The 23,084-nt window shown below is 35.4% G+C and overlaps 1 protein-coding gene across 1 annotated transcript; it reads right to left on the reverse strand.

Moving 5' to 3' along the window:
* Window positions 1-534: 534 nt before the first annotated feature.
* Tmep (Transmembrane endosomal protein) lies at window positions 535-22,909 on the reverse strand. Its single transcript, XM_073091093.1, has 8 exons — window positions 22,588-22,909; window positions 19,159-19,318; window positions 10,225-10,390; window positions 9,408-9,634; window positions 6,482-6,683; window positions 4,621-4,856; window positions 3,315-3,399; window positions 535-2,718 (listed from the first exon to the last, which is right to left on the reverse strand). Exons 2-8 carry the CDS (start codon window positions 19,315-19,317, stop codon window positions 2,684-2,686), a joined length of 1,110 nt encoding a protein of 369 aa, XP_072947194.1. The 5' UTR covers window position 19,318; window positions 22,588-22,909; the 3' UTR covers window positions 535-2,683.
* Between the last annotated feature and the right edge of the window lie 175 nt (window positions 22,910-23,084).

Here is a 23,084-nt window from a genome sequence, read left to right on the forward strand (position 1 = left end):
GAATAAAAATAAAACATTTACACACTATCTAAAATCGAAACGGTAGTTTTAAGTACAAATAAAAAAGGTACTGAACATTGATCTACCAAAAAATAGACGTCGGTAGAAAAAAAATATGCATTCAAATTTCAACTGAACTAACGATCCATAAACGAAAGTAAAAAAAAAACAAATAAGTTATGTGTTACATCAGCGCACGCAACTTCAAATACACTCTGATCTGTTTGTACGGACACGAAAGAAGAAGCGCTACCTAAAAAAATCCTAAGAAAACATTCAACAGGATTTTTTTGGAAAACAGGTATTTAGTGATTGGCCCGAAGTGTGCGCGGCGAAGTAATACATTATATTTTATTTGTAGTGAAGTGTACTTTAGTCTGTTGATCGTTTGCTTACTTAATATTAGTTTGAATGCGTCAATAAATTGATTTTATGTATTCAATAGGCGTTTTTTTATATTATTTATTTGTTCAAGCGAACAAAATGCCATCGTGTTATTAATTGGTAAAAAAAAAACTATGTTTTTCATTCAAACATTTCACTGTAAGCCGCAGCCCTTTTTTGGTAGGTCAATATTAAAATCATGAAACGGCAATGATTAGTCCGAAGTTACTACAGCTAAACTCAAAACTTAGTCGAATTTCTCATCAAAAAACATTTGATTTCGTTGAAACATTTAAATGTCGAATTTACGTTTCTATTTCGTGAAGTCATCAGCTAGTATGAAATTCGGACTATCCAAATACCGAATCAGTTGAAAAAAAAACAAAATCTACTCTACAACAAAAATAATTCTTTAGCGACCGAGCACCGAAAACCAATAATTTCAGAAACAAATAACATTACTTTTTATGATTTAGTTTCGTCAGAACTTATATTATCGTGTTTTTTTTTTTACATTTTCTCTTTTTTGTAAAAACATACGCGAAAGATTGCGGGTATTACTATCTTAATATAAAAAATATAAAGATTATTAAAATAAAGGCACTGAATTAATCACTCGTCGAACGCACCTATATGCTAGTAGTACTTTAGTCCAAAAACCGCAAAATATTAGTTAGTTTAAAAATTGACTGACTTTAATAACAAAATAGTAAAAAAAAATAAAAATACTGTTTTTGGAGATGCATTAAAGAAAATATTTTAAATAATATAAGCAATATTTCTTACGTACGTACTAATGGATAATATTCCGAAATTTTAGAAAACGAGAAATTTTCCAGTATATTTTTCAGAAAAACAAATATATGGAAATATATTCTCTATATAGTATTGTTTGTTAGTAAAATTTTGAAACAAAAAAAATAATATTAAATGAACAATACAATAAAATAACATAGTTTTCTAGTGAAAAGTGGACTTCTGTCAACAATTCCCATAACAGCCTATGTTTTTGTTCCAATCACAGTTTTTTAATGTGAAAAAACTTAAAAAATATATATTTTGTTTATTTTCCCTCGGAATATTTACCAATACCCATCAGTACATACACCTATCCTTCAATATGTATTGCATATTAATTTACGCTTAAATCGGTGGACGAAAATAAACTAGCGCGAATCCATTTTAATAAGGACTTTTCATAGACTTAGTTGTTATATAGTTATTAATTACTAGGCAATGAAATGATAACAAACGTTCAATTAATGTTAGTGGTGTTTCCATGCTCGGCGGGTATTTTATGCGACTGGCAACATACAAAAAATATAAATTTTCTTTTTAATAACGTACACCATTATCTAGTGCTAACAATATATATAAATACTTGACAGCAATTACTTAACTGTCATATGATTATTGAACGTGGTAGAACCCTTTGTGGTGCGACTCCGGCGGCACCACCGCCACACCTACTTCTACCTAATAATAGCAGTTTTAGGCGCTGCTGTGTTTCTGCTAGTTTGAAGGGTGTGGTAAGGGAGACAGACTTTTCCGAGGCGTTCCAGCTTAATCCTCAGGGGTAGCGGCGCATCTGTGGCCGACCTCAGATGGGAATATCTAATCCTATCTGGAGTTGATTACGGATGTCCATGGGCGGCAGTAGCCACTTACCACCAGGTGGACTGTATGCTCGTCTGCACTCCTATATTATATAAAAAAAATGATTATAGGGAGGTACCACCACCACACCTATTTTTAGCATGCGGCAATTATGTTACAGTGGAAAGGTGTGGAAGCTAGCTAATTAACATAATGAGACGACTATCTTGGTGCTTAACAGTGGGAACGCATCTGTGATCTACTTCAGATAGAACCTCAACTCTATATGAAGTACAAGTGTCCATGTGCGACGGTGACCACATACCATTAGATAGTCTATATGCTTATTCTTCAACCTTTTAAAAATGTATATATTTTTAAATTTTAAAGCAATATTTAATCTAAAACTAAATAGTTTAAGGGTTATATATCTATAATATAACATATATGTTTATAATTAACATAGAAAAACACAAATAACATATTTTTTCTTAACCATCTATGTGCTAAGCTTGAAACTATTTATTCTTAGGGATCCGTACGAAAAAAGCAAAAACACAGAACCCTTAATATACTACTAATTTTAATTTGCCAATGGTTGCCAGTCGCATAAACGGTGCGTGGGCATTATATGTATATGTTTATATTATTAATGTACATAATGAACAAAACATCAATGCACTTCATGCAGCTATGGCAGAGCTTAAAGTTTTTCATAAGGCAGTTGAGAAGTGACATCTGAAAACAAATAAAACCAAAAAATAAGAAGACACTTGCTTACAAGTGATAATAAAATTTTGCACTATAAGTAATAATATAAAATGAAATTAAATTAAAATTATCAGAACCCTACAGTTTACCTAAAGGGTAAAAATGGAACCCTAAGCCTCCACTGTCTGTCAGTCTGTTTGTGTGTTAATCTCTCCAATCGTAATGGATAAGACACTTGAAATTTTCAGTGTTTATTCATATCGCCGCTTTAACAAAATGCTAAAAATAAAAAACAATAAACGAGTGTCCCAATGAACCGTTTATCTACGAAACAGTTAAAACTTTTACTATGCACGTGTTTCTATGGGAGCTAACATATTAAGCATAAAAAAATTGGTAGCACGGAACCCTCAGTACGCGAGCTGGATTCCTACTCGACCAATTATTATAAAACTCTGAATTCACATCTAAAACATTGAACTTACAACATTACTATTAAAAAATCTTAGCTCAAAACTTTACTATACGCAAATAAAATGATCAGGCAGCCGATGAAATCATGCAGACATACTCGAATAACTTTTATGTTAATGTATGTATGTATGTATGTATGGGAGTCTTACCGGAGCTGTATTGAGTGTATTGCTGGTACTGCGGGTGGAAGTTGTGGAAGGCGTCCGTCATTATGTCCTTGGGGTTCATTGTCTCCTGAAAATCAACAATGTAAACTTTACTACTATTTTCATTATACAAAACTAGTATTAACTTGTCGTCGCGCTGTTGTCGTCAAGTTGTCGCTTATATTAGCACTTCTTTCCAAGTTCGTATTCATACTTTATAGTTTATACTCATGGTTAGCTCAAGATGTAATATAATAAGAAGCCAATTCTCTGATATTTTACCAAGCGTAATTAACTGTTAGATCCATACTAAAGTTTTGTAGTTTAACATATGAATCAGAATAGCACAGTGTTATCTTTGATATGAGTACCCATTTTAATACAATTTCATACGCTATTAGTAGCTATAAAAGTATTACAGATGAAAGTAGATAGTGAACAGCATAGTATAATTTTAATGCATCATTTCACTCATTTCAAATTCAGTTGCTTCCAACCTCATTAACTCTGATAGGAGTTATGCTTATGAAACTGAATCATCTCAATCGCAATAATTCTGCCAGAAAAGTCGTGGCCAGCCGAGGGATAGTAATCTAGTAATGCGTTGACGACGTGATGCTTTTTTTGTAATATAGGAGTAGCAGACGAGCATGCAGTCCACCTGATGGTAAGTGGCTACTGCCGTCCGTGGACGTCTGTAATCAACCCCAAATAGGATTAGATATTCCTATCTGAGGTCGGAAACAGATGCGCCGCTACCCCTGAGGACTAAGCTGGAACGTCTCGGAAAAGTATGTCTCCCTTACCACACCCTTCAAACCGCTGTTATGAGGTAGAAATAGGCGTGGCGGTGGTGCCGCCGGATTCGAACCGTATAGGGTTTATCTATCACTTTGAAATTTTCTTCATTCACCAAGGGTTGACTGGTAGAGAATGCCATCAGGTATTAAGATTGCCCTGTTGTACCTTAACCTTCTGTTTGTGTCACAATAAATATATAAATCAAAGATTAGTAAAGATACTTCGCCGCCTTGAAATCAAATGAAGCCACAAACGGCTTATTAGTTCTTTTTTTGAATTCTTGACAAATAAAAACATTTTTAAAGAAAATTTAGGAATAAATAACTAATACCGCATAATAAATAAACAATTATTTCAAATATTTTAGGGACATTTTAGCACGGAGACGTGGCAAAACCTTTTTAAGCATCTATTTCAATTCTCAAAACTGGGTACATTTCTTTTTAGGAGTGAGTAATCTTTACAAATCTATGATATAAATAAATAAATAAATAAAAAGTACTCGTACCTTGAGGCTGCTGGAGATGGACTGCATAGTGACAGAGCGGTGCGGGTCGCGGTGCGCGTGCGCGTACACGGCCGCCGGGAACGCGTAGCGCAGCGCCACGCCCGCCGCCAGCATCTCGATGCAGATCAGGAAGTTCTGGTAGCCGGCCGACACCGTGCCCGCCGTGGTCGGCACGCCGTGCGCGTCCACTATCGGCGAGATCACCTCCGCCTTCTCGAGAATGGCCAGCGCCACACCTGCGAACAAATAAATAATACTATATTACTAGTGGTGCCCGCGGCTTCGCCCGCATTTTAAGGAAATAATATGGCATACATAAAACGGAAAATTTGTACCTGCATTGGAATGACAGTGGTGCCATCTGTCAAAAATTGGTTTTACCAACTCCCAAACCCTCGTGGGCTCTTGGACAACAACTTTGCTAAAGATCATCAGTTGATCATATGCATAGTTTGCGATTTTATAACTACTTACGAATTAAAAATTAATTAAAAACACCTTTTCCCCAGGACTAAATTGTGAATCGAAACCATTCTTCACCAGTCCCCTTGAACACACACAACAAATTTCATCAAAATCAGTCCAGTCGTTTAGAAGGAGTTCAGTGACATACACACGCACATAAGAAATATATATTACTGTAATATGTATTTGACACGAATACGTTCATACAAACAGATACGTTTGTTGAGTGGTTGTGGAGCACGTATTAATAAAGTTGATACGTATTTGGCACGAATACATTCATACAAACAGATACGTCTGTTGAATAGTTGTGGATCACGTATAAATAAAGTTGATACGTATTTGGCACGAATATGTTCATACAAACAGATACGTTTGATGAGTGGTTGTGGATCACGTATAAATAAAGTTGATACGTATTTGGCACGAATATGTTCATACAAACAGATACGTTTGATGAGTGGTTGTGGATCACGTATAAATAAAGTTGATACGTATTTGGCACGAATATGTTCATACAAACAGATACGTTTGATAAGTGGTTGTGGATCACGTATAAATAAAGTTGATACGTATTTGGCACGAATATGTTCATACAAACAGATACGTTTGATGAGTGGTTGTGGATCACGTATAAATAAAGTTGATACGTATTTGGCACGAATATGTTCATACAAACAGATACGTTTGATGAGTGGTTGTGGATCACGTATAAATAAAGTTGATATGTATTTGGCACGAATATGTTCATACAAACAGATACGTTTGATGAGTGGTTGTGGATCACGTATAAATAAAGTTGATACGTATTTGGCACGAATATGTTCATACAAACAGATACGTTTGATGAGTGGTTGTGGATCACGTATAAATAAAGTTGATACATATTTTGCACAAATACGTTCATACAAACAGATACGTTTGTTTAGTGATTTGCGTGTACATTCAATCACTCTAATTGTTAAGTATGTCGTGGATAATTAATCATAAAATTAAAGTACTATTGGTGTAGTCGGTAAAATACACACGTTAATGGCAATCTTTGATTTCGCAATCACCTCGTTACATATCGTGCATTTATATCCATTAATAGCTTAGTAATAATAACATTTTAAATGTTTTCAACGGAGTACTATATAAAATTTCTATTAATTGTTCTGCTATATCACATTACAAAAAATTAAAAACAAATCGATCCAAAATCATTGTTTTCCTCTACTTATAAACTTTCTACACTTATTTAAAACGAAATGAAATGTTAAAAATTTTAAGATTTATTATATCTATTATATCATGTACTATTTATTATTTCTAATACCCCGTCCAAAATTAAAGAGCATAACATTTTGAGTACGATAACATCAGTTTTAAATCACAGTTTTCAAATCACACTAACCTTGCCAGAACGACAGAAAGATGACAGACTTGACGGTGAAGAACTTGAGCACCGGGTCGAAGGGCTTCAGCATTTCCCTGGTGGCGCCGAGGAACAGGAACAGGCCGTAGAGCGCGAGACTCACGGAGAAGTTGTACACGATCGTGATGTACAGGTAGCCACCGTCAGGGCTCCAATCGCCGTCGTGGTAGTGGCCGGCAGACTGGAAAATTAACAGGACTTATTAAAAATAATAATAGAATAGAATGAATGAAACGAATGAATGAAGTATTTTTTGGGACGAAATTGTAAAATTAAAAAATATTATTTAAACAAGAACATCAAAGTGAATGTATCATAGCTTCCTAGCATTTCATAATAAGTAAATACATAGTTGACATTTTTCGAAAATAAAATCTATTTATCCACTTTCATGTACAATGTTGTTAGTGAGGTGTAACAAATGTCCAATGCCTACTGCCTAATGAAAATCAAACCTTCCAATATTAAAATAAAGTCGCTTGTCTGTAAAGTCGGTTTACTGACGATAGTTGAATGTGACAACGTCATAAGAAAGGCCGATTGTGCTTCTTTGTCGCTCGTTCCGCGCTCTCGCTTGCACTTTAAGCCTTAAATGGAACGCCTCAGAGCGAGGTAACGCCGCATGAGTCATGTTTTTGGTGCGTGCAGCCGGCTCCATCGAATTATAAGACGTTGTCACGTGAAAAATATTATATCAGTTTTCTAATTAAACCAAACATAACAAGGCTCTTAACAATAAATTATATTTTCGTTAAGAAATTTAGCGAGCTGTTAAAGATTTTTTTTAATTAAAAAACATATACCCTGTTATGCCCCTAACAACAAATCATAATAATATTTGATTCATTTCAATAGCTTACCACATACATTCATAATGTTAACTAAATGTTATTCTAACAGAAACTCAATTGGTTATGCATGTAAAATTAGATTCACTTGAGTGAACTCCACTTGAATTAATTGCAAACACGCATACAACAAACATTTAACAAACAACTACAATTTAATTCTGTCTACAACTTCTAATATTTGGCATTTTTGAAATCATGTATCTATTTGCACGGCACCAAAATTAGTTTTTGACAATAATTTCGTTATTAAGGGATATTCTTAAAAATACTATAGTTATTTTGGTTAGATTTCCACACAAAAAACGGTGATTGTATAGTCTAGATTTATTCCGTAAATAATATAGAAACATTGTTTTCACCAAAAAAGCTTAACTTATAAAAATGGTTGGTGTAATATTAAGGTACAAATTTTGTTTGTTACGTATGATATATCCTGTTTTATTGGAAGTAAAACAACCCACATTATAGATCAAGTGAAACTCATTCACTCAGGTACCAAAGGGACAAATCTCTTTGAATCATATTTTTACATAATACTAGCTGACCCGGCAAACGTTGTGTTGCCATATAAATAAAAAAATGTTAAGGGTGAACAACCCTTATCACTTAGGGGTATGAAAAATAGACCTATTGAATATGCATATAAAATTTGGAAAAAATCGGTAAAGACGTTTCGGAGGAGTACGGTAACTAACATTGTGACACGAGAATTTTATATATAAGATTGGATTTAAGTAATACATGACAAAGATTTAACATTAATTCTAAATACTGTCATTATTTTGTACATGAATCACGCTCATGAATTTAGATAAGGTAAAAACTCAACCACTTTTATCTAGAGCGATAAGTTTTAATTGTTTGCACGATAATTGTCAAGTAAAACTATTAGATTGATCGTTACAAGCTTGTAATTACTTGAAATATCACGATAGACATTAGTGTTTGACCTTTAACACAACGTAATATAATAAAGCCACTGTTTCGTATACATAAAGATAGGTTAACGCCCGTTATACATAAACAATCTATCCAATGTATGCTTACCAAAGATCAACATAGTTGTCAATTAATGTCTATTAAAATTATCAAATTTCGATCTTTGGCTAAAACTTATTTATGTGACTTAAGATGAGTAGAAAACCAAGAATAAGATGACTCAAATAAAAGTATTGTTAGAGTGAATTATAACCAGATATGTCTAAGGTAGCTAAGCAAATCTGTGTCAAATCCATTGTGAAATTTCATTGAACGAAAATCAAGCATTCCTATTGGTGGCTACCACGTGCTATGACACACATGTTAGCTTAACTATTCGAACGTCTCTAAAAATGCACCTTAAAGTTGGTATTGCCAAGGTCAAGCTTAAACTACATGCACAGATAGTACATAACTAACACTTACAAGTATTAGTTATGCCAATTTTGTTATGTTCACGATAACGATAGCAATAATAGAAAAAAGTGATTGTATCGACTAATAACCAATACGTTAAGTTCTATAGACAACCAATTATGTACTTTCACTCAAACGCAAACTAAAGAATTAAAAAAGCCGTAGTAACACGCGATCGTTCATACTATGAATCAACGATTATATTGACCTGCCCAAACCCTTTTTTATTTCCTAAAGCTGAACATGGGACTCTACCACGTGGCTCCCCCACGTGGTAGAGTCTCTACTTCTCTACATTCTGAAATTGGTGTAAGAACTTAGTATTTAGTGCGAACCCCTGTAGGATGTATTGATATATGATAGAAAATGACAACAAAGCAGTGGTTTAAAATTTGTCCTTTCACCCTGTGCTTCTGGGATTCAAATTTTATTTTTCTAAGTCATGTGTGTATTAAGAATTAATTATATTCTTTTTACGCGGATGCCATGGGGTCCTGCCAAAAATGCTGTCAAAAAAGTATAAAGCCCATCAAACCGCACTTTGCAAGCATGGTGCACTACTGCCAAAACCTTCCAACTCTGCGAGTCAGAGTGACATGAATAATAGGTAGGTATAGAGCAGTTAATAGCAATACGAAAAAAGATCACAACACACATACCTGCAAGAATATAATGATGAAAGCGCAGACGGGCTTCACGAGACAGAACTGGAGCGTCGCCTGCTTGCAGAACCTGAGGAAGCCGATCGTGTACGTGGCGCCGGAGAGGCAGCACGTGCCGTTAACGCACGAGGCTCGCACCGGCCGCCCGCGCAACTCCGACATTATGTTACCCTCTCCACCTAAGTACTCGTAGCAGAGGGACAGGAAGCTGTAGATCACGAACGCTGGAAGACACCAAGTAAATATTTTTGAAAAAGTTTTCACAAAGGTAGTCATGTTGGATGATCGTGGGTCGCGAATGTCTTCATAATTTCAGTTCGAAACTTCAACAGCGTAATTAAGAATATATTCAAGTGTTGCCATATGTTACTCTCATTTTTTATGTAATTGTACCAACAAACCGGCGTGCTGTTATATTGATGGTAAGTGAATAAATACTACCATCCATCCTATCCATAATCAACACTAAATGAGACTGGAGAGCTAATTGACGTCGGCTACAGATATGAAGCTAAACCTGAATACTGGTTTTAAGTTTCTGTAAAGACACGCTTTTTAAAACGGTATACAATATGGCTTAATTATAAGTCAGGATATTCGTAGCGGTTGGGTTGTACTGCTAAAAACTAAACACCTAAGATTCTGCTACTAACTTTAAACTTTAATTATGCTAACATTTCCCACGCACGTTTTCAAGAAACATACTGAAAACATAGCGTCATAAATAAAGCTTCCTGAATGAACATTTCGTTTTGATTTTATCAGAATTGGCTTTTACTTTAAAGGAAAGTAAGCACTAAAAAGTTCTCGTTACCTTCATAACAGTCTCTGACTGTGAAAAAGTAGACATAATACGAGTCGCCATTGAAGAAGAGGAGCGATATCCAACTGTAGCATCCGTATATTGGCACGATGAACAGGATCCGAACAATCCATCGCTGCTCCGATGGATTGGTGTACCAGCGCAAGTGTTGGTAGATCTGCAATGGATAACGCATTAGTCATTAAGACTCCCACAAACTGTGAACTTTTTATCGGGCGATACTTTAGTCGGGCCTCTAATCAGTATGAGAAATTATTTATATGTACATATTAAAACGATTCTTGTTCGAATGGTGTTCTTATCACGAGCGCACTTGCCGATTTTTCAGTGTACCAACTTATGGGCAATATAAAGTAACTCGCACTAATGGTAACCACACTGCCTAAAATCGGCATACTAAGACATCTCTCGAAGGCAGTCGACTGACTGACAGACTGTTGTCTAGATAGTGCGCTAGAAAACAGTCGGCCCAGTTCCCGATCCGATCAAACTATCTTCCTATAAAAAATAGAGAGTTTGTGGGGGCCCTTAGCTGATATCTTTCCTCATATTGTCTGTAATCGCGGCAATAAACCTTAGTTGATAAAAACAGACTTTAATACGGTTTTGAGTAAGAGGCCGATGGAATTATCATGAACAACTTTTCCTCCATTAACTTGTCACAAAATACATTTTATTATAGTCTAATATAACATTTATCTCTATGTTTATACAATCGAAGTTGGTACATGCTAACATGCATTAAAATTGGGTTATTTTTAAGGACGAACGAATCAAATGTACCTAATGACATTATCGAAATCATTTGCAATTTTTATTGTACCCAAACTCGAAATATATTCGAGAATTCTTGTCTCGTCGTATTCATCTAATATACGTAAATAAACAAGTTTTCCTCAAATGAGGTAAATGTATTGTTATCTAATTACGACACAGAAGGTGTGTTGCGAAAAAACCGTATTGGGTAATTCTTGATTGCACACATATAAATAAAATTAAAATGTCTACACTTCAAAATAATACAATCAGACATTAACTCCCACAGTAATAATACTAATAACGTTGCTATAAAAGACTTGTACAAAACGAGCTGTGCCCCGCTGTTTCTCCATAGAATTCATAGGTTTTAAAATTTTTGACACGGTACCCTAATTACTTTTCTAACATAAACGTAGCCTAAGTTACTACTTACTATATCAGCTAACTATGGGTGAAAGTTAAGACAAAATCGGCCCAGTCATTTCGAAGACTAGCCGGACCAAACAGACAGACATACAATTTTTTTAATATTTTTTTTAGCTATAAAAAATTATTTATACGTATTGAATATAGATTGCACTAGAATACCTACAGTAAATTTTCAAGGCGCAACCTTCACATTACACTTATCAGCACATTACAGTAGCTACCTATCAATCATTCTATTCTAGAAATGGGTAATAAATTAATAAATAAATAAATAAACGCTTTCTACACTCACAGCCCCACGGATTCCCTGTGTCGTGGGTGCCATGGACACACACATAGACAAATACAAAAATACCCAGACCCAGAAACAGAACATTTAGATATCTGTCTGGCCGGGGATCGAACCCGGGACCCTTTGCGCGTCAAACCGGTATGGTGGCCGCTCCGCCACGCGGGTCGTCCGAAAGTACCATTCACACCACCGCGTAGAAAGCCCGCACATTTCCCACACAATCAATAGGTTTGTTCACAACAAACGATAATGGCGCGTTATCAGTTTGTAAACAGACCTGAATGTGGCACAAAGCCAAATACCAGTTGAATTCGTTAACACTACATTGCCACCTCAATCTACATGATTTCGCACATATCCGTAAAGTCTGACTCATGATTCTTTACACGTATATGTGTGCACTTCTCAGATTTAGCAAATAATGTTGGTTACTCCTCAGTATACCGTTTTATTGTCTTATGTTTGCGTATACAAATATTTTGGTAGTTGTATAATTAAATGAGCAATCAGGTCTATCCCACGTGCATGGTGAAGTACGGCTCTAGAGGCTACAGAGGTGATCCAAGATCAGCAATGGGTTAAAAATATGTTACGACACGTTACTTATGGGAAACAGGCAATTTGCGATAAAACGGCTTTTAGAGCGTAAACACACGTTGACAAGGTACCACCTTGGGCCCCTCATAGGGGCCTGCGCTCACTGATACGAACACAACAATGTTTTTCAACTCGAGCTCCGAAAACTTTGCAATATGGCCGTTTCAGTAGTCAAATGCCATGGATATTCAGATGTTTCCCAAACATTTTCCCACAGTGGCGCGGGCACGGTTCACGTGGATGGACATGAACCATGACAATACCGTGTCGGGGTCGTAAACCCGTGATCATTTGTAGGCACATAAGTTACAAGGAAAACACCTGGAGGCCAAATTTCGATGGCCTAGACGACTCACGTTTCTAATGTAAAGTTTGACATATCTTCTGAGGGAAATCAAGTACACATGCCTAACAAACGCGTGTAACTAACAAAATTTTACTAAATGTATGTCTATGATATTAAACTGCCGGGTTATAAGCTGACACGATTATTTCTACGATACCAAAACCTGTTTCAAATGCTCGTATATCTCTTTATCTACGGTTAACCTTAAAAACGACGGAAAGTTCACGAAATGAAAGGCAACTTTAGTGGACGTGATGATGTATCATCTAGGAAACAACCAGAAGATGATGCGTCATCAAAAATCTGTACATTCCTTGACTTGTATCTGACTAAGAATCACTAACGGGCATATCAAATCGTTATAGTGATTATTGATCCATTATGCAAAAAAAATCGAATAAGAACATCGCATTTAAGGTAAGAACCGTAATAGATGGACATTTAAAATTTCTACAGTGCCTGTACTTTTATATCCGCTATGACAACGAATAAATACAAGAAATACTATTTAACAAATACATATTAATTAATGATCGGAACCATCAGTGTGTGAGCCCAACTCGCACTTGGCCGATTTTTTATTCCATTTGCTGTATATGAACTTTACATCCGTATAACACCAAAGAAACATACAATTAATCGAATCAAAACATATAACCAGTAAAAAGTAATAAACGCGTCTTCTTCGATGATGAAACTTTCTAATGTACCTCATTTGCAAAACATGCCCTGAGACGTTTACGTAACGGCCAATGTCGAAACTTCGTAAGTCCAGAAAACACGGAAGTGATAGAGAATATAATATATCAACATAGTCACAAAATCTATGTTAAAAATTCTCACAGCCGTATCCATAAAATTACTTTAGCGTTACGGCAAACATTTGACGGAAAATCACAAAAAGTTAAGCTAGAAATGAGGCCCCTTTTATATCTATAGACGTGGCAGACTAGGGCCCCGACAGACTAAATTATATTTTCCCATACTGTGTTATGTATGTGTACCTGTGTTACGGTCATATAGGAGAATACTTTAGTCTGTCACATCACCCGTTTAACACGCTCTAATCCAGTAACCAAAGTAAATCCTAACTTCAAATCTATTCAGAATTTTACAAATCGAACCGCAAATATTGAATATCTGTGACAAGATCTATAAATGTGCAATACAGATTGTTCTAGATATCAACTTGGCAACATAAACTGGTCTCGAGTTACCAAGGCCGCCACAGCAAGGATCGAATTAATTATTTCGCTTAAAAATGTCGCGTTCACAAAAACGCTTGCTTATTTCTATAACATAACATTTAGCACAAATCAGGTTAGGACCAAATGAATATCTAATTATACAATTAGTATTTAGTAATGTACTGTATAATAAATGTGTACAAATTGGCATACAATTTTTTATACAACACAATTTATTTTCAAAATAAAATGTAGCTTTTGTCAGATCACGTAAAGTCCTAATTTTTTACACTTTTTTGTGACTTATCCATATAAATAAACATGGAGTCTTATGTTCTGATAAATGGAAGGCTATATAAAATACAATATTTTATAGTATTCTAAAATAAGACGGTTATTTCAAAATTACAAAGAAACGGTTACTGTATTGTTTCATATAATTTTGATGTATACCTGTGTGTAATTAATGATTTCAAAACAAAATTCATTACACATAATTATCAATAATAATTTATTGTGTCATTTACTTTTATATTTATAGGGATTTACGTATACACGGAATAGGTATAACGACCGCTAATGATAGGCCTCATCACATTATCGTTACTGGCAAAATGTTGGCTAGTAATTTACTCTCGCTTAATTAATTAGGGGAAGAAGGTGGGTGTAATCGATCAGGGCTAAAATTATTTCGCCCACAAGGGCGCGCTCGTCGTCATATCGGCGCTGAGCAGTACATCTCATACATAATACCTACCTATTGCAAACACGAATTTGCAAATAGCCTTCATGTAAGGAGGTTACCCGCTCGTAACGGGGCGGTGCAACATTCTCAACGAATTTTCCATTAACGTAACATAACCGTTTTAGGAAAACACCTTATTCAAACTTCTTATGGATGGTCAGAAAAGGTGCATTTATGGCAACATTTACCCTACCGTAATCGTGTTTTGATGAAGTATATTATTACTAACTTTGGAACCCTGCTTTACTGAGTGGACCTTGATTACGATTAAGATTATCCTATGTATTAATTCAGGTCATAAACTCAGGTCAGGTCTGTGCGCCAAATTTCATCCAAAACTAATTTGCAATTTGTGCGTGAGAGGGAAACAAACGTCCATTCATCTGCCCTCACAAAATTAACTAGATCGAAGACAAACTAAATTATGATATACAATACTATAAAGAAACTGTATTTTAAAAATAATTAACCCATTTTGGCGAAACCTTATAGGTATACTCGTAAATGTAAAACTTTGAAAAACTTTAACTCCCGTGCAAAGATTAAACAGTTCACATGAAGGGACGAAGGCGAAGCCACACGCAAAATCTCGTTAGAAATAAATTATATTAGTACCTTTACACGTACAACACGCAGAAATCGAAGAAAAGAAAGATAAATTATATTTTCTTTTACAAACTCCGCGCAAAAAAGATACGTGACCGAGCAATACCGTTACACTGCTAATGTACATTACCAACCATGGCATTACATTACAAAAAATCTGGGTAACCCGCACTTGAAACGGATGTTAAATGCTTAGAGGTATTTATATATTGTAAAGCTATAATTAACTGACCGTGCGTGACGGTATTAAGTGATATTACGGCGTTAAACATTTATCAGATCGTCTAGTTAACGCAATTCCTGTTTGTATGAGTACTTTTGGGGCAACTCTGCTCGATAGCCAGCAGGAGTCGCGCAATGTTTTACACCTAAGAAGACCCCGAACATTCAATACTTTCTCTATTGGAATCGATAAATCTTAACAAGGTTTGGTTAGGATTGCTCAATGTAGCTTTCGTACATCCAAATGTTGGTGCTCGTGACTACGAGCTGACTACTCTGCAATGTACCTAAAGTCGTCCTACCGTGGTGTTACTCAACTTGGTATAACGTTTTAAAAGATAATCTAAGTGTCCTACAAAGTCGTTTCATTTAAATACCAGAGAAAACACAGATTAATCAATGAATATCAATTACCAAACAAATTAAAAACTGTATTTTCATAAAATAACAAACTCTATGAATATTTAGGTTTTGATGAGACAAACATAAGATTGGATAGTAAAAGTTCAAAGTATTTTCTTTTAGCATGCAGTTTAACCTCTCTCCTTCATTATACCTCTAAAATTTTGTTGTGGCAGATTAAGGTGTCGAAACCTTCGTAGTTTTTTTTTATGATGTAAGAGTAGCAGACGAGCATGCTGTCCACCTGATGGTAAGTGGCTACTGCCGCCCATGGACATCTGTAATCAACCCCAGATAAGATTTTTTTTTTATAACATAAGAGTAGCAGACGAGCATGCAGTCCACCTGATGGTAAGTGGCTACTGCCGCCCATGGACATCTGTAATCAACCCCAGATAGGATTAGATATTCCTACCTGAGGTCGGCCACAGATGCGCCGCTACCCCTGAGGACTAAGCTGGAACGCCTCGGGAAAGTCTGTCTCCCTTACCACACCCTTCAAACCGGAACACAGTAGCTCCTAACACTGCTGTTATTAGGTAGAAATAGGTGTGACGCCGGAGTCGAACCACAAAGGGTTCTACCACCTTCGAACTTCGTTGAACCATCTTCAAAAGAATTATACCTTCCTAGGAATCCCTCATCTTTTAGACTACTTCAAAAGCCGAAACGAGGCAAATACCTACATACTACTCGTATCTACGATCAAGTACATTAGTAATATGAGCAGTGTGTAACCTAATAGGAATAATGTATTGCGAACAAGATACAGGCGGTCTCTAGAGGGGTCTCTCGCTCCTGTGTGCGGTATGACGCCTGCCGTGATGTCATGTAACCAATATTAGGTATGATTAAAAGTAACGTACAATAAACCTTTCAATACGTAGACGTGTAATACCTACTTCTAAAAGGAAGTTTCTTAACGCAGTTTGCGGTAAGAGTAATGGTAGAGGCCAGGGCCGGATTTAAGAGAGGACAAACGGGGCGGCAGCCCCGGGGCCTCCACAAAAGAGGGGCCCTCACAATAGAGACGTCGGATTTTTTTTTAATTCCGACTAGTAAACACTAGTAATAAAAAAATATCTTTTCCTTTGATTTTTTTTTCGCCTTTTTACCTTTATCTACAGTACTTTGTACAAACATGAATACTAGAAGAATCTACCTGCGTTTCACAATAAAATATTTATTGAACTCAACTGAAAAAAAAAATCATTTTATTCGGAAAATAATTTGGGGCCAGGGGGCCTCCACTCCTTTGCTGCCCCAAGGCCTCCAGACCTCTAAATCCGGCCCTGGTAGAAACCATAATGTAAGGCAAAAGCGTTATGTGGCTTATACCTCTTACGTCACTTCTCCCTGTGTCAATTTATAGTACATAACAGTGTGTGCGTAACAGACAAGCATCGTGCGCGGCCGGTTGTATAAACTCAATACTGAACGCACGCGTGCTTTAAAACATATTTGTTTTAAGTCATCTCTTACTTAAACTACTTTTCTAGCAGGCGTCCCGAACGCACACCAATACACGTTTCAAACACGTTATTAGACTAGATTTCCAAAATAACCAGAAGTTCAATGTATGATGATGTATTCATAGGTCGTATGAATTAATTTGTAATTTTATATAAACTGTAGTGACAACTGTATTCAATATCTGATAGATAATTCTAATATATATATATATATGTGTATTACTCGTATAATGTTACCATGCTATTGAACTCGTAGCATTAGAATCAGCAAAACGACACTCGTATCGATTCAGGAAATGTGAACAACAATTTGCAACCAACAATATTTTTTGCATACTTATTACACGTGTAATTTGTTTAACATAACGATCGACCGATAATAATAGTGTTTCTACTGGACAATACTGCAATTTTAATGCCAGTAATTGGCAATTGTTGAATTATTATAATTATGTGTGCGGTCGGGTGACCCTAGTCAGGAATAAAGTTACTTAATCTTCATTGGAACATACGCGTAGAATAACGAAAATATAACTTCCGTTTGACTTGCAACAAAAAGAAATAAGTTGTACGAACTTTTTTACGTTCTTATCGGTATTGAGGTAATAAATCGGCCGCGCATGGTGCTTGTTTGTTCGTACCACGATACTCGCACGCACACGCATATAAAACAGAAAAGGTAGAGATAGAAAGTCCTATGGAGGCGCATAACGCTTTTAGCTTTGTTTTTTTTTTGTTTGTTGACGAGGGGGAAACCTTCAAAACGTACCCGACGCCGTGGGAGCGACGACGGGTTACGTGGGACTTTTACCGCACTAAAACCCCCCGGTGACCGTCCTCAGCGCTGCGTAGAGGACTCCGGGATCTCCAAAGGAACGCAACAGGAGTCCTCTTGGCGCGTGGCCTTACGTGACGATTTCAGCCATTCAATTCCTAACGCAAGCTACATTAAGGAAATTCATACCGAAAATATCACACATCGCTAAAGCTGTTTTACTTTTACATGGCTGTTTATTAACCCTATACATAGCAAAGTATATTACGTATACCGTCTTTGGAAGTGTTTAGGTATACGTTTATGGAAGGGCCGGTTCCGACGCTTTCTTCCGGATGAAATTTCAACTGGCAACCGGAATGACAGCAAGTTTACAATATACCATAATGGACAGAATAATATGAGCCTGCACTTTCTTTCAATAAATAAACACGTAATTTAAAAACCTGGTTGAGTGAAACTTGAACCAGGTGCCAGGTGCGACTGCAGCATAATATTTTTTTCACACGGGAAATTCGGTTATATTAAACCACTATTTTCGAACTTCTTAACTTTAGTTTTAATTGCTGAGTCCGGCATATTGTCTCTGCTATCCTCGCGGCAGAGAGGAGTCCATGCAGGGTTACCCGCGAAGAAAATTACCCCTGTCAACCCCCAATAGAGCTGACCTAATGGTAATCGCGCCTAGGCTATTATCGGCTGAACGATGTATTAACTCTGTTCGCGCTAGAGAATCGATCATAGCTATTGAAAATATGAAATTGTTAGAGACAACAAATTACAAGTATCAATGTTACATTTTCATTTGTTTGTTACAGCCTTTTTTCTCAGATACTATTTGCATTTAAAAAGGGAAGGTCATTCTCATATTTTCACTCACAATCATAGGTACTAAAAGAATAAATAATCTTTATATCTATCTAGTCCTATGAATGTTTAGAAGTCATGCTCGATTGAATTTTCCTAAACCTTTTACATTCCTAATGATTTAGAAGACACTTTCACACAGTCTGCAAAAAGCAACAGAATGATCCCTTCCCTATTTGCCCAACTCTTGAGTTTTAGTTGTTGTAAATATTGTAAAGAGTTATACCTGTTGGCAAGTGATAAATAGGGCTGTCCACACGAATATGCCGGCTATGACCTGCGCGGTCCGCGTCTGCAGGAAGACGGGCTCCTGCAGAGGCTTCAGGATCTCGTGGACTGTGTCCGAGATCGGCTGCGCAGTCAAGTTTATAGTCTCTGCACTCATCCTGCAAAAAAGAATTTGTTCTTCAGCCGTGGACTATTTTTTTAAACAATTTTGTTTGTTATTTCTTTCCTCTTGTAAAACAGAAAACAACTATACTTCATTATAATCCTATCATCTTGTGAAACAAAAGTTATTATAAAATCAGACTCGTCTAGGAAAATGCATACTGACATATAATAATAAAACTTAGACAAACACTTCAATATGTATGAAGTCATACATGAAAATGTGAATTAAAGCAGAACTAAATATTGTATAGAACAATTTGTTTTAATATGTACTATTTTTAAAAAACAATGCATATTATAATTTCTGTGAAAGACGCTCAAACTAAACTGCATTTGTATTTTATTCAAATTTCAAATGAAAATATTTAATTGTAGCTGTGCCTAGCTGTTTCACCCGCGTTAAAAAGAAGAAGGGGCACAGCTAATTCTAACAAATAATTAGCCTAAGTTACCCCTTATTACATCAGCTACCTGCCAATAAAAGTCTCGTCAAAATCGGTCCAGTCATTATAGAGATTAGCCAGAACAAACAGACAGACAGACAGACAAAAATTGTAAAAATTGTTATTTTAGTGTATGTACCGTATGTATATTCATATGCATGTAGTAAAAAGTGGTTATTTCAATTATAAAAACAGACATTCCAATTTTATTCCTATGTATAGATTTTTAACTGATTTCCCTAAAGAGTGGTTATTTATTTGTTGTGTATATATATTTCTTTTTTGCTAAATTTGTGTACCATTAACATGCATATATTTTAGTGTTAAAGACCTTAAACTTACATTACACATTCATCAATTAACATCATCATCATAAAATGATATCATTGATTGAATGGAAACAATGTGATTGTTTTCAATTCTGTACATCTCGTGAATCAAGGCATGTACTATAACAATGTACAATAAAGGCAATAACAATATCCGAGATATCAATCTAGTTGTGCCAACTTTGCCTACCTAGTGCATTGTATTAAAAGTTAAAACATTTCGGAAAATTTTGTGTTTAGATTTTGGGGAATATTACTGCTAAATTGTTACTTATTTGTGAGCTCCTGTACCTTTATTGGAAAAGGATCTCCTCTCAAAATTATTGGGACTGAATAAAGCCTATTTATTTGTTATATCAATGCTTTTTTTCACCTTAAACTTTAATTAAGACTTATGATAATGAATTGCAAAGTATAAAAGGCTGTGAAAATCAGAAATATGAGTCAATATCAATAACTATCAATAACAATATCAATAACTACTATGGCTTTTAAACTTAGTCAAAATATATACCCTTAGAGCGAATATATATGTATTAGAGAGAACTCCTATAATGGATTATTGTTTAATCAACATTTATTACAAAATAAATATGTAACTATTTCGAAAATATGAGTAATTATTTTCATAGAATGAAATGTGTAATGCATATAAATATATGAAATGTCAAAATGAGAGTTGGAACGTAGAAAAAAAATCTGAATTAATAACAGGGCTTCCTACATCATAGGTCCGTTTATAGTCTTAAATTCGATATTAATAAGTGACCCGAATCGAGGACTGAATTAGGTTACTGAACTGTGAGAGCTAATGCAAAACCAGAAATAATGCTTTTATAACATTAATAATGGGTTTTAATTACCAAGTACCAAGATCATTAAAGTTTAATACACTCATTCTGTATTTTATAATGACTCAGTATAAATTCCTAGCTAATGTTGCAACAGATATTATTTACTTTTAATCTCTGGTTACTGTTGATTCAGCAATTTGGGTGGAATTTGCATTATGAAACATGGTTTATTAAACACTTTAAGATTTAGAATTTACAACCATTTAATATTAAACATAAATTCAAACTTTAATATCACTTAGGTTTATCTCTCCACTTATTTAAATTTTTAGTCATTGATCTGCACCCATTACTGTCCCACTGTTGGGCACAAGTGTCCTCTCATGTTCAGTGGGGTGTTAGGCTACTGTCCACCGTTTCAACTAAGTGTAAATTGGTGTAAACCACTCTTAGGCATGCTGTTATCCACACTATGTTTTGTTTTATTAACGACCAACATGGGGGAGCGGTCACCATACCGGTCTGACGCGCAAAGTGACCCGGGTTCGATCCCCGGCTAGACAGATATCTTAATGATGAATTTAGATATCTGTTTCTGGGTCTGGGTGTTTGTGTATTTGTCTATGTGTGTGTCCATAGCACTCACGACACAGGGAATCCTAGTGTGGGGCTGTGAGTGTATAAAGAGTGTAGAAAGCTTTTATTGTTCAAACAAGTGATACCTAATTTTATTATCAACTTCATAAATCATGTGCATGCCTGGGATTTGAACCTCGATACCTCAAGACAAAGGCCAAGTTTCTTACTGTTTAATGCAAACTTAATTATTATCGAACATTATCTCCATTTTCCATACAAAATGAACTTGTTCATATGTTGTTAAGATAAACATCAATTAGAGATATTTCATATGTTAATTCCTATATCAGTTAATGAAAATGATAACATTAGTTATTTACTTGTATGATAAGAGCTGATTTATTTATACTTATTATATTTATATGCATACTTGAGTTATCTACACAAATAAAGTCTAAGTATTGTCTATGATTTAGAAATGTCTTTCGTTTAGAATTCATTATTCAGGGTCAATTTTCGACAGAAGTATTTTTGTTGGACTGTCATCAAAAAATGGAGGACTATTGGGGTACATAAATCCTAAAGTATAGGCAACATTAAATCCTACAGTATACATAAGTTACACACTAATAAATTATGTTTCATAATACTGGACGATATAAAATTGAAATATTTATGAACTGAAATCAACATAAAAGCTTAAATAACAACAGCTGTGTAAACAAGTGGTTTTGTATAAAGTATTTTTTGGTTGAGTATAGGAAAGAAAATTGTTCGCAGCATATTGAAAACTAAGTAAGTTGCTAGTGGAGCAAACTGTGGTAGTTATGATGTTCAATCACCATTTCGATTCGCCTACATGATAAGTAGGACATAATGCTTGCAAGATGCGTAATTTCACACGTATGTTACGATTCTCGTAAAGTAGTTTTATAACATCGTAGTAAGCAACAGCTTAAGGCGGAACTTATATACTGGAGGTCACAAATCTTGACATTTTCTTATTGTAATGTTATTAGTGAGAGTGAAGGGAACACGTTACTACGATCATATGTGACTAAATCAACGTACTGGGAAACACGGTGACTCTGATTCTGACGATGTGACGGAACCTTACCTTGTTGTGGTTGGAAAATCCTCTTAGCTACGTTTTCCTTTTGTTTCGAATCAGATGTCATTCGTAATCAACACTGCACATATTATCTGAACCACTGTACACAAGATCTCATCGATTTTCTCCACGCTAAGTCAAAACAATGGCTGTCTAAGCGTACAATGTAAACAATAAGTCGTATTAACCAACAATGCAAAAACTACGCGAAAAAAAGGAAATAATCGTTCAGTACATATATTTTTCCCATAATATTTTTCACTGCACTTCACGCGAAGTCGTGACGATTCGTTCGCTATTTGCTAATCTAATTCGAACAGATAATAAATAACATGAATGTCTATTGTCTACACATATGCTGATACAGATTATAAAACAAGAAACATAGATGTCACTACAATAGGCCGACCACAGTGTAATAAATATTTTCTCTGAGAGGCGGATATTCTTTTTAAAAGAAAGAGATTACCACTCCAGTTAAAATAAAAAAGCTAGAAGCATTA

The sequence above is a fragment of the Epargyreus clarus genome, unplaced genomic scaffold, assembly GCF_041222505.1.
Source record: "Epargyreus clarus isolate Ecla_fem2 unplaced genomic scaffold, WU_Ecla_fem_2.2 ptg000034l, whole genome shotgun sequence".
Classification (NCBI taxonomy): Eukaryota; Metazoa; Arthropoda; class Insecta; order Lepidoptera; family Hesperiidae; genus Epargyreus; species Epargyreus clarus.